We start from the raw sequence: 13,116 nt of genomic DNA on the forward strand, positions 1-13,116 counted from the left end.
TTAAAAACAAAAAATCCTCAAATAATACAAAAGAAGTAGAAAAAGAAGGAGAAAGGAACAAAAAGCAGATGGAACAAACAGAATACTAACAGCAGGATGACAGGCTCAGCCCTAATTATATCAATAATCACATTAAATGTAAATGATCAAAACAGACTGATTAAAAAGCAGAGATTGGCAGGGGCACCTCGGTGCCTCAGCTGGTTAAGCATCTGACTTTGGCTCAGGTCATCATCTCAGGGTCCTGGGATCGAGCCCCATGTTCGGCTCCCTGCTCAGTGGGGAGTCCGTTTCTCCCTCTCCCTCTTCTTCTACACAACCCCTGACTTGTGCTCTTACTCTCTTTAGATGAATAAATACATAAAATCTTTTTTTAAAATCAAAAGTTGTCAGAATGGTTAAAGAAGCAAGACCAACCACATACCACTTATAAGAAAAAGACTTCATATAGACAGATAGACAAATAGGTAAAACATTAAAGAACAGGAGAACATACACCATGCTCACACTTGAAAAAGAAAAAAAAAGCTCGAATCACTATACTAATTAATATAGATTTCAGAGCTAAGAATATTACTAAGGATGAAAAGGTCATTTCTTGGGATATCTGGGTGGGTCAGTCAGTTAAGCATCTGTCTTCTGCTCAGCTCATGATCCCGGGGTCCTGGGATCTAACTGCACGTCAGGCTCCCTGCTCAGCTGGGAGCCTGCTTCTCCCTCTCCCTCTGCCACTCCCCCTGCTTATGCTCTCTCTCTCTCATCACAAATAAATAACATCTTTTTTTTTTAAGGTCATTTCTTAACATAAGGAGATCAATCCATCAAGAGGGCATAACGTTCCTAAATGTCTCTGCACCTAATAGCAGGGCTTCAAAATATGTGAAACAAAGCCTGATAGACCTACAGGGAGATAGGGACAAATCCTCAGCTGGAGTCAGAGGTTTCAATACCTTTCTCTCACTAATTTCCAAGTAAGCAGAAAATCAGCAAGGACACTGTATTCATTTTCTGGAGCTGCAGTAACAGACTGGGTGACTTGAACAACAGAAATGTACCATCTCCTGGCTTTGGAGGCCAGAAGTTCGGGATCTGGGTGTCCACAGGCTTGGTTCTCTCTCGGGTGGTGAAGGAAAATCTGTTCCATGCTCTGTTCTGGCCTCTGGTGGCCTCAGGCATTCACTGTGGCTGTCTTCTCCTGACCATCTCTGGATGGATGGCCGTCTTCTCCCTGCACGTGTCTTTCTGTCCAAACTCCCCCTTTCATAGACTCACTTATATGGGATCAGGGCCCACCCTAATGACTTCATCTAAACTTGATCGTCTGCAAAGACCCATTTCCAAATAAGGTTGCATTCATAATGGGAGGCAGGACTTCAACACCTTTTGGGAGGGGTGGAGACGGAAACACAGCTTAACCCTAACGGATACAGTAAACTGGAACAACACTAGAACCTACTTGACCTGATGGACGTTTATAGAATACTTCCCCTTATAAGAGCAGAAGACACATTGCGCTCAAGTGCACACAAAACATTTACCAAGACAGAACATCTGCTGGGCCATAAGATATACAGCCATCAATTTAAAAGAAGTCAAGTTGTACAATATATTCTCTGACTACGGTGGACTTAAATTAGAAATTAGTGACAGAAAGATCCCTGGAAAATCCTCAAATATTTACAAACTAAATAACAGACTGCTGAATAGATTGTGGATGCAAAAGAAGAAACCAAAAGGGATATAGGAAATGTTCTGAACCACATACCAGAACGTGAGGGACGCTGCTGGAGCAATACTCGGGACATATTTAATATTTATAGCACTAAGTGCTGGTCCCAAAATAGAAAAGCCTCCATGTGCACTTCAGGAAACTAGCAAAACAAGAGCAAATTAAATCCAAAGCAAGCAGAAGAAAGGAAATGATGAAGATCAGAGCACAAACCAATAGACAGAAAACAGCAAAGAAAATCAATAAAAACAAGGTATTTGAGTACATCCATGTAACTGATAAAGCTCTAAACAGACCGATGAGGAACAAGACAGGAGAGTCACAAATTGCCAACACCGGGAATGTCATCAAAGCCACGCAAATTAAAACAGGACACCACTACACACCTGTTAGTATGGTCAAAGTCTGGGACACGGATAAGACCAGACGCTGGCAAGGACCTGAGCAGCAGAAACTCTGCTCATTCATTGTTGGTGGGAATGCAAAATGGTGCAGCCACTGTGGAAGACAGTGGCGGTTTTCTTACAAAACTAAACATACTCTTTCTATACACTAGCAATCACAGTCCTTGGTACTCACCCAAAGGAGCTGAAAACGTTGCGTCCACACCGAAACCTGTGCACAGATGCCGACAGCATAACTGTCCAAACTCGGAAGCAACCAAGATTTCCTTTAAGTAGATGAACAGATGGACTAACTGTGGTCCAGCCCAGGCCACGGAATATTATACAGTGCTAAAAAGTGAGCTGTATCGCGTCATGAAAAGACATGGAGGAAACTTAAATGCACGGTGCTAAGTGAAAGAAGCCCTCATACTGTGTGATTCCAACGGTACGACATTCTGGAGGAGGCAAAACTGTAGGAGACAGGGAAAGAATTGTGGCTGCGAGTGGGGAGGGGGGAGCGAAGGAGCAGAGCACAGAGGACTTTTAGGACCGCAAAACTACTGTGTATGGAGCTGTCTTACGCCATTACACCATTGTCCAAACCCATAGATTATATAACACCAAGAGTGAACTTGATTAAAACTACGGACTTTGCGGGTGCCTGGGTGGCTCAGTGGGTTAAAGCCTCTGCCTTGGGCTTGGGTCATGATCTCAGGGTCCTGGAATCAAGTCCCACATCGGGCTCTCTGCTCAGCGAGGGGCCAGCTTCCCCCTCTCTCTCTGCCTGCCTCTCTGCCTACTTGTGATCTCTCTCTCTGTGTCTAATAAATAAATAACATCTTAAAAAAAAAAAAAACTATGGACTTTGAATGACATCATGTGTCCACGTGGGTTCACCAGCTGAAACCATGTACTGCTCTGGTGGGGTCCTCGTTCGTGAGGAAGGTTATGTGTGTGTGTATGGGCCGAAGATATAAGGGAAACCTCTACACCTTTGACTCAATGTCTTTAAATGTATTTTTAATTTTTTTAAGATTTTATTTATTTGAAAGAGAACAAGCAGGGGCAGGGGCAGAGGGAGAAGCAGATTCCCTGCTGAGCAGAGAGCCCCAACACGGGGCTGGATCCCAGGATCCTCAGATCGTGACCTGAGCTGAAGGCAGATGCTCAACCTACTGAGCCACCCAGGTATCCCTTTAAATTATCTGTCTATCTCTCTATCTATTTATAGCAAGCTCCATGCCCAGTGTGAGGCTTGAACTTACAACCCTGTGATCAGTTGTCACTGCTCCACCAACTAGGCACTCCTATTCCTTCCACTCGGTTTTGTTGTGAGCCTATAACTCTAAAAACAGAATCTATTTCCTTTAAAAGTCAATTTTTAAGTGTGTGCGCAGGGGGAGATGTGTCTCCATGAGCTGCAGCCAGCAGTCTGCCCACTACCCTCTTTTAGCGGCTCACCAGCGGCTGTGCTGCGATCCCCACCACCGTCCTCTTTCAGTCAGGACCCGCTTCCAATGATTATAATCTTTTTTTTCCCCTTGATTTTTTTTTTTAACATAATCTCTACCCTCAACATGGGACTCCAACTCACAACCCCAAGATCTAAGAGTTGTATGCTCTACCGACTGAGCCAGCCCGGCACAACCCTGCCCGCCCCCGATGCTTCTAATCTTAAATGTCGCCTGCAACTTGCTCCCCATCTGTTGGCCCGGCTCTGTAAAGCCACGAACATACAAACTGCTGGCCGGGGACTCTGGCCAGGGGGAGGCAGCCAGCACCCCAGGGTGAGTGCGTACTCCCCGGACACCGAAAGACCTCAAAATCTCAGCAAAGCAATTTCTTGCTACTCGCAAAAAACCCACAAGATCCCAGGAAGCAGGAGAGATTCACAGCCTCTTTGGACCTCACCCAGCCCCGGCCTACCCAGCTTGGGGGCACAGTACTTCCCTCTGAGGTCCAGAGCTGCCTCCCTGGTAAGACATGATGGCCCAGCTCTGCGACTCCTTGATGCTGCCCCAAAACCACAGACCAAAAATTCACTAGTCCAGGGTCCTAGACTCATTTTCTACTGCTGTAGAACATGTTACCATGAAAGCAGACGTCGACAGCTGCGCGAGGTTATGATCTCAGTTTCCGTGGGTCATGAGTCTAGCCATGTTTTATCTGGATTCGCTCTCAGGGCCTCAGCCTGCAATCCAGGCCAGGCTGCGGCCTTCTCTGAGGCTCAGGGTTGTTGCCAGAACTCAGCTCCTCTTGGCTGGAATTCTTGGCTCCTACAGGCTACTCTCAAACCCAGCCATGCGGCTCCTTCCATGGGGGCAATCCTCTGGTTTCACTTTCTCGAGGAGGGCTCACCTGATTAGGTCAGGACCATTTGATCCCTCCTGTGATTAAACTCAACGTCAATTTATTAGCGATCTTGTTACAGGAGAGATGTCCCCCTCCCCAGCCCCCACGCCATATCTGCAGGTTCTGCCCACACCTGAGGGGATTCTGTGTGTGCACAGCAGAGGGTAGGAATCCTGGCAACCATCCTAGGGCTCCGCCTATCACGCAGAAAGGCCTACAGGACTGAAACCAATCACTGCAAACAACTGCCACCAAAAAAAGGAAGGAAGGAAACTGACACCGGGCAAAGATTCTGAAAGCAAGTCCTGAAAAAGACCCTCCAGAGGCGAGTGCTGCGGTTATTGTGTCCAGGTTATTGCCCAGCGCTCAGACCCAAGAGCAGCACAAAATGGAAGGAGTTCTGCTAAACCGCCCAGCCTAGCCAATCACCCACGAACCGCCCCAAGAGGAAGCAGGAGGCTGTTCCAGATGGCTGCCGGGACAAATTACCCCACAGCTCAGCGACTTCCACCAACACGAATCTGTTATGGTAACAGTTCAAAAGGTCAGAATTCCAGAGCCAGTGGCTCTGGGCTGAGGTCAAGGTGACGGGCAGCACTGGCGATGCTGCAAGCTCTTGGCACACAACCCGCTTCCACGCCTCCTGTAGCTTCTTAAGAGTGGCCAGGATTCCATCCATGACTCATGAACATGTCGCTCCTGTCTCTGCTTCTGCAGCCGTACGCCTCCCCCTTTTCTTTGGTAGAACCTTCTGCCTCCCTGTCACTGGTACCTTTGTGATCTATGGGTTCATTTTGAGGCAAAATACGTTTAAGTTCCTCCTTTCTTACGAACCTTGTTAGGTTGTCATCTGAACGGTGAGGTTGTACGATGAGCTCTTCTCTACGCCCGATGGACCCCACACTCCTTCCTGAGCTGGAACGTTCTGTCCTTCCTGCCTTCACAGGATCCCCCCCCCAGGTATGGAACCTGCTATTTCCATGACTCCAAGATGTCCTAAAACGTTTATTTCGATTTCCCTGGGGATGTGCCATGGCGGGGGCAGGTAGTTGGAAGCGGGGTGAATCCTGTGCAGCCCCTTCCTAACTCGCTCCACTGTTTTTTGGGTTCTGACGCCCAAGATATCGAAATGGCGATCACAACGGAACAGGGGGAATCACCTGCCCTCGATGGAATCCTGAAACGAAGTTTTAATTTTGGCTTTCTACGTTATAAAGTAGAGGCCACAAAGCTTCGAAGAGAAAATGCCCTTTAGCTCAGACTTGCTATTTCCATGCAAGAACGTCTGTGCTCAAGGTCTGCGGACCTGGTGTAATGGGTCACCGGAAGGTTCTCCTGTTGTTACGCCCATGGCCAAGGCTCTCTCGGGAGACTCGGCTGCGTCTCGAAGACAGCAAAGTGAAGAAGCGTCTTCCTCCCGTAAGCAAGCTTTGATTAGCACGACAGGGCTGGCTCTTCCTTGGTGACCTGATCACCACAGGTGACCACAGGGTATGGCTCTTCCTGGTTCTTTCTGACCATTAGAGGTACTACGAGGAGCAGCAGGAGGCCAGGCAGGAGGGGGAGGCAGGGAAGCATCCCGGTCATCCTCGCTTGATCTGGCGAAACTGCAGAGAAGGCCCTGCTGCCCATCGGGATACGCGCTTGGAAAAAGCACTGGTCCGTGTCCTCGCGTTCACTCACGCCCTGGGACAGGCGACTTCCACCGCTGTTCTGTCTGAGCTCCTGAAATGCAGCCTTCCTTCTCCAGGGGGAAATACAACACCCTCCTCGTGTCTGTCGTTCCAGAGATGGGATTTACTCCTCCCGGCTCATGGCCCCTGTACTCAGCGTGCTGGCTTCCAGCCCGACCCTCCCCTCACGATGCGGGCAGACGGTGAGCCTGCCGCGCCTGAGAGCGGCTGCGCCTGAGGGCCACCCCCCCTCTCCCGGAGCACACTGTGGACCTGAAAAACGCTGACCTTCAATGTCCTAATCTCGTCACTTATGTTAAAGGGTCCCACCAACAGCCCAAGCAACACTGGTCTCCAGCGTTTTTGTTGTGTTTTCTCAGCTCCAGACGGGGATGTTCTCTCCTGTACTTGTGATGCTCTGTACAAGGGCCGAACGTGTTCTGTTGCTTCTCAAAAATCTTTTAATATTTATATTTATTCTTCCTTGCTCCTGGGGCTACTGACAAGCATGAGCAACTGTCAAAACAGACACTTTCTTACCTCTGGACAAGCGGGAGTGTGTAAAGGGGCTTCTGTTGTGCTCGTATCTAGGTGTGGCAAGTGTCCTGCTCGCACCCGAAAAAAATGTGTCGTTCACTCAAAACAGGAGACTGCTACGTTTCAAGAGCTTTGGCTTAAAAAAACAAGCGAAAGCAGAGGCAAACTTTTTCTAGGCCATTCCTTTTGCTAGCAGGGTCCTCTTCCAAGTCCTTCTGCTGCTGCTTTCCTCTGAAGATGCCCCCCCCCATTCAAAAAGCAATCACAGGGTGTCCTGTGTACCCCTGTATATCTGACATGCCCCAGATGGCCACTTGGTGGCGCCAAAAGGTCCACTCTCTTCCCCCTGTTGAGGTGGATACTGACATAGGCAACTTTTCTGAGTAAGGGGAGGGGCACAAAGCCAGAAGGAGAATACCCAGACCAGAAGGGCAGCTGATCCTTGCCTCGATGGCCATTTGATAATTGCCATTTTATTCAGATGGAGAAAGGGTGGGGATAGAGAAATGATTTGAGGGGCACCTGGGTGGCTCCGTAGGCTAAGGATCTGCCTTTGGTTCAGGTCATGATCCCGAGGGCCCTGGGATTGAGCCCTGCATCTCACTCCTTTCTCAGCAGGGAGTCGGCTTCTCCCTGCCCCTCCCCCTGCTCCTGCTTGTACGCTCTCTTTCACTCTCCCTCCCTCTCACTCTCGAATACATAAATAAAATCTTACAAAATAAATAAATAAATATGATTTAATTATCCTGGGCACTGCCTGGGGACGGACAGACGCATGCACACATTTGTGTGTCAAAGTCATCGCCACAGGGCCCCTACAGACATTTTATTTCCAAAGTCGGTCATCTTTGTCCACTAAGCATGAAGGGACTCAGGCATTTCAGACCAGGCTGTAGAGGAACTTTGAAAAGCTATAAAAGCAAATCAAAACTACAGTCAGGTGCCATTCTTCCATCCAACTGGAAAAAACTGGGTACAGACAATGCTGGTGGGGACTCGAGAACCAAGCTCTCTCCCACGCTGAAGGGAGGATCTAACTTGGAGCCCGATCTGTGGAGGAGAGTTTGGCAAAAGGAGCCAAATCACAAACCTGCATTCCATTTCTTAAGAATGCACCCTACCTACGAATATGTTTGCACATGTGAAGGTTACACGAGAGCACGGTTTTTTCTAAGACTGAAAAAAAAAAACTTAAATAATAGGAAGTATGAAATCAGGAACATCCACATAATGGAAAACACTGTGCAGTAGCAAAGAGGGAGAGGTCCAGGGAAGCCCCACCCAAAACCAGGGCCCAGGTCCCCAATTTGTTCACCCCTAGTGAGGCCCTCCAGCCGTCAGTAATGGCTTGCTCCAGCTCCTCCCAGGTGACCATGGTGACTTCTTCTCCAACAGGCATCAAACTCATCTTCCGGCCCACGAGGTCCTGACGGTGACAGACAACATGCAGGCAGACAGACACACAAACACCCCAAGTTTAATCCCAGAAAGCTTTAGGAACAGAACTGAGCTAACAGAATCCACAGCCCTAGTCCCGAGGCAACATCACTGTCCTTCAAGTGACCAGTGAGTCCTGGGCAGCCAGTTTCCTGTCCCCTGAGGACCTCTGGGGGAACCATGGGCTGGGATGGGAGGGATTTCCCCCCTATCCAGGGGCAGCGCCCACAGGGGCAGAGGGCCTCACCCTACTTCAGAGGGACACAGACGTCTGGGGTGGGAGCCTGGACATCCTCCCCTACTCCCCCTTGAGGGCCCTTTATCACAGAACTCGCCCATATTACCAGGAATTCATCCCGTTCTCTGACTATCTTCTCTAGAGCATCGATTCGCTGGAAGGCTGTCTGGAAGAAGAGTTCGGAGGTGGAGGATCAAACCAGCCCCTCCTGTGGACCCTACACGCACGCATGCGCACACACACGCCCTTACACGCACGCACGCGCGCACCCACGCACACGTGCATAGATACGCATGCGCACACACACCCTCTTATGCCCACGCATGCGCATACACGCACATGCGCACCCGCGCACGTGCGCTCCCAGAAAAGAAAGGAGCTGAGTGGATCTTACAGGAGCTGGGGGTAGGGACAGGACCACTGAGTCAGCTAAATCGTTTTCTTTCCAGCCAACAAGAGGCAGGCAAGTGAGGTGTGGCGGTCCTGGGGGACACTGTGCCAAGAGCAAATGCAAGCACAGGGGTGGGAACCTTTGGTCCTGGGATTCACTTCTCCTCCCCTCGAACAGAACATTCCCGCACTGCAGAATGATGCTGACTTGCCCCGCCAGGACAGAAACGACCCGGCACTTCAAAGCGTCCGAATGGCTGTGTGGTTTGAAGAGAAAAGCGTCCCCAAGGAACCGAAACAAATTGCTAAAACTTGTTGTTGAACCGAACAACAACAGAACAACAAAAAGTTGTTCTGGATGACCCTTGCAAAGCTCCAGAATGTAGGAATCTAAAGGTGAAACAAGGCTTTGGTCTGAAAAAACCATCTAAAAGCCCCCAAACACCACATTTCAAAAAGAAAAGCTTTCCAGAGCAACGGAGAGTCCCGCTTGGGCCTCAGGCCTGGCACGAGGGGCAGAATGGGGTCAGAGGCCCTGAGGCCTCCCTGAGCCTCTCCCTCGGCTTCTTCTAACTGTCCCTCCTCCTCCTTCCAGCGCTAAGCCCCTGGGCGGCTTCCGGAGGGCCTGAAATCGCAGCACTGCCTAGTACTTTGGGCCCCTACTGTCCATCTGAGGGGAGTTCTACATCTTTCTCCGAGAGAAAAAGATCCGAGTGAAGGTGTGGCTGCCGAGCACCTGCTAGTGTGACCGCAGAGCTCTCTCCATCCCAGCCCGCCCTCCTGGGCTCCGCTCTTTCTCAACACCCACCACCTCACTTCTTTATTCTTGTTTAGAGGAAATCCGCTCCAAGAATATTATCAGAAGTTGTCAGCTCCCCATCATCCCAACATCCCCGACCCGGTTCTGATCCCTGGGAGTCTGAGAAGGGGCAGTGGAGTGGTGAGGACAGGCCCTACATGGGAAGGGGCGACTCCGCGATCCTCGAGGTGGGGTCCCCGCCGTCCTCACCGCTGGGAGCTCCTGCGCCTTTTCCTGGGCTTCTTTGAGGGTTTTCACATCCTCCACGACGTCGCGCAGCAGCTCCATGGCCTGCAAGGTGGGGACACAGCGGTTCCGAGGACAGCCCCGCCGCCCGCGCCTCCCTTCCAGCCCCGGAGCGGGTGGTGGGCTCCGCCCCCCCCCCAGCCCCGCCCTGCCCTCACCTGGGAGACCTGGGAGACGGTGGCCCGCTCGCCCTTCGCGGTTTTCAACGACCCTGCTCGTGCCCTGGCCGGCGCCAGCTTGGCGGTCTCCTCCTCCAGCCAGTCCCGGGCGTCCAGCTCGCTGATGGGAGCCGTAAGGTGCTGCACGTGGCTCACGATGCCCTGCACCTGGCTCGTGACGGTCTTGAGCTTCCTGCTGAGGTCCTGCACCTGCCCGCCCAGGCCCTTCACCTGGCTCTCGAGCGTCGCCGCGGCCGTCGGTGGCTTGGTCAGGCTGCCGCGCGGCTTCTCTCTGGACGCAGCCAGCTGCGGGGCGCTGAGCGCGGTCTGCGCGATCTCCAAGGTGCGGCTCGTCTCCGGCGACGGCAACGGCGACTGGAAGTCGATGCGCACCTCCTGCAGGTTGAGGCTCCGGAGCATGGCCACGATGAGCGTGTGCAGGGCCGTGAAGTTGACGGCGCCCACCTCCGGGGTGCCGATGGCCAAGTCCGCCAGCTCCCGAAGGGAGACCATGGTGGTGGCCGCCGTCGCGGGCGGCATCGTGCGCCGTCTCAGCAGCGGTCCACGCCCTCGGCTGGCCAGGTGGCCATGTCCCCCTCACTGCCCACTGCGCCCCCGGGCGCTGCCCAGGGCATCAGTCACTGGAAAACGGAGGCGAAGCGCCTGGCCGCCCGGCTTCCCACCCTCCGCTCCTGGGGACCCGCGCCCGCCTCCCCAGTGGGGTCCGGACAGCCGCCAACCCTCCGCTGTCCAGTCGTCCGCTCTCCGCGCTACACCCTCCCCTTGCGCCGGCTGCAGCCAGCGGACGTTTGGAACCGAACGGACGGCCCCGTCACTGCCCCGTGGTGCGGGGCCCTGCGCACGCGAGGGTTCTGGCACCGTCCAGCGGGCACCCCGCAGTGCGGGACTGGCCCGTATGCGAAGTCACACACTCCCTCCCAACTTGCAAGGGGATCCTATCTTATCCAGGTCTGGGGAAGCCTGGGGCATACCCCAAGGCACCACTAACTGTTACTTTAAATAAACGTTCCCAAAGGGGCTATGGGGCTGTGTCAAGGCACTACTATGGGAACACAGCAGTTTGGGAAGGGGAGGGGTCCTGTGGCTCACCTAGGTTGCAGCCCTCACTTAACCTAGGAAGGCCTCCCATGCACTCAGCCATTAAGAACTGACAGATTTAAGAGACACCATGTGTGTCCTTAGCTCATTCCTTACTCAGGGCAGAGGCACATGTCTTAAGGGATGCAGTCCTGAGACCTTGGCTTTTGGGGGACAGCTCCCATCTCATTTTGCTTCATCAGAAAGGAGGGTAACTTGGAAAAGAACACTCACCGCCCTGGCAGCTCCAACCAGCCACCACAGGACAGACCTTCACTGAGCCGCCCTGGCCTAGTTTATCTCGAAACAGACTCATCTGGTCAAGTGCCAACATTTCAGCTCATCACAAGCCAGGATGAGACAGGATTAGAGGAATTTGGTGCTTTCAGCAACTGGGGCCTGACTTCCCCACACCAGGTTTTTCCAGAAAATGTAAAATGTCAGTGTTTACATTCAGGAAAGATAAGGAAAACCTGACCAAAAGTCTGTACCATGGACTCCTATTTCAACTACTTCTCGAATTCAAATTTTTAGTCTGAGCTGGTAAAATGTAACTGAAATCTTTCATGCCCCTCATCCCCAGTGTTGCCTGGGAATGGAGTTAAATATCAGTCTAGAACCTACAGGAAGGTTAACACCTGAGGATTTTTTGGTTCACCGTCATAGCCCTAGCACCTGACACTCAGTCGGGGCCCTCACGCTTCCTGAAACCATCAAAAGAACAAATTCTTGGCAGCTTTGTGCACTTATGTTTTCACCCTATAAAACAGAAGGCTGGGTCACCAAATTAAAGTCTTGTGATGGGGCTTCCCCTGTCCTAGAGGGTGTGGAACGTGAGCTCTTCTCGATTCTAAGCTCAGTGACTTTCCAGAAGGATGTTACCCCTGCTACCACTGGCCAGAATCCCGACTCCCTGAGTCCTCATGATTTCATCTGCGTATCCCTGAGACTTGGCATCATACCAGACACAGGTTAGGACCCACTAAATGGGGTGGGAAGGGGTGTATATGAATATATTCTAATTCTAATCCCAGGGAATATATTCTATGAAGTAAGTACAAATAAACATCTCTGTTCTTATAGACACAGGAAAATAAACATTAACTGGATGTATAAATGGAATTTTGGTTGAAAAGGACCTCCCTCAGTTGTCAGTTCCAAACCTCCCTTTTTAGATCTGATGAGAGACCCAGAAAGGACTAGTCATCTGCAGGGCCTTACAAATAAGAACCAGGTCTCCTGAGTAACGGTCCACAGCTCCGCCTTCCCCACCATGCTGCTATCTGACAATTGAGTTCTTGCTCCAAATTCCCCTACTTGGACTATTAACAGAAGGCAACTTGTGTGCTTGAAAAAGCTAACGTGCTTGAAGTCTTGACTGTGGCTTGGGAACTTTTCAAGTCATTAGGAAAGGGATAAAAATGTCAAGGAAATGTCCCTGCAGAGAAAGACAATTGTACAAAGAAGCGGATTGTCCTTTGCTCTCCCTCAGGAACAGAACCAATTCCTGCTCATTGCCCGACAGACAGACTCTGTCCTTCCCATTACATTCTGTCCTGCCCAGAGCAGGCTGAAGGTCTAAAAGGCCTCCCTGAAGGTCTAAAAGGCCTCCCTGACAGATGTGTTGCAATATAGAGTAATTTTAATTGCTGCGTAGGAAGACCATGAGCAGTCCTGAGAAGTGCCATCCACACTGTCATCTATCACACAAGAAAAGTATAATTTGTTCTGTTTTTTTTTTTTTTTTTAAATTTAGATTTCTGAGGTGCCTGGGTGGCTCAGTGGGTTGAAGGCCTCTGCCTTCGGCTCAGGTCGTGATCTCAGGGTCCTGGGATGGAGCCCTGCATCAGGCTCTATGGTCAGCAGGGAGCCTGCTTCCCCCGCCCCCGCCTACTTGTGATCTCTGTCTGTCAAATAAATAGATAAAATCTTAAAAAAAAAATTTAGATTTCTAAATCCATTATCCCAACCAGGATTTGATTTCGATGCTTAGGAAGGGGATGGAACCTACTGGTGGAGACTCCTATCCGGGGTTTAGGACCAGCTCTGGACCTGGACTACCCTTTATTTTGT

General features: G+C 51.1%; 1 protein-coding gene across 1 annotated transcript in view; it reads right to left on the minus strand.

Moving 5' to 3' along the window:
• Positions 1-10,759, minus strand: part of QRICH2 (glutamine rich 2) — a 33,565-nt gene extending 22,806 nt beyond the window's left edge. Inside the window, exons 1-4 of the mRNA XM_082706780.1 lie at positions 9,946-10,759; positions 9,752-9,832; positions 8,459-8,518; positions 7,993-8,103 (exon numbers count right to left, since the gene is read on the minus strand). Coding sequence (XP_082562906.1) covers positions 7,993-8,103; positions 8,459-8,518; positions 9,752-9,832; positions 9,946-10,485 — 792 coding nt within the window. The 5' untranslated portion in view covers positions 10,486-10,759. The remainder of the gene's footprint in view (positions 1-7,992; positions 8,104-8,458; positions 8,519-9,751; positions 9,833-9,945) is intronic.
• Between the last annotated feature and the right edge of the window lie 2,357 nt (positions 10,760-13,116).

Source organism: Mustela nivalis (assembly GCF_964662115.1).
Source record: "Mustela nivalis genome assembly, chromosome: 17".
Lineage (NCBI taxonomy): Eukaryota > Metazoa > Chordata > Mammalia > Carnivora > Mustelidae > Mustela > Mustela nivalis.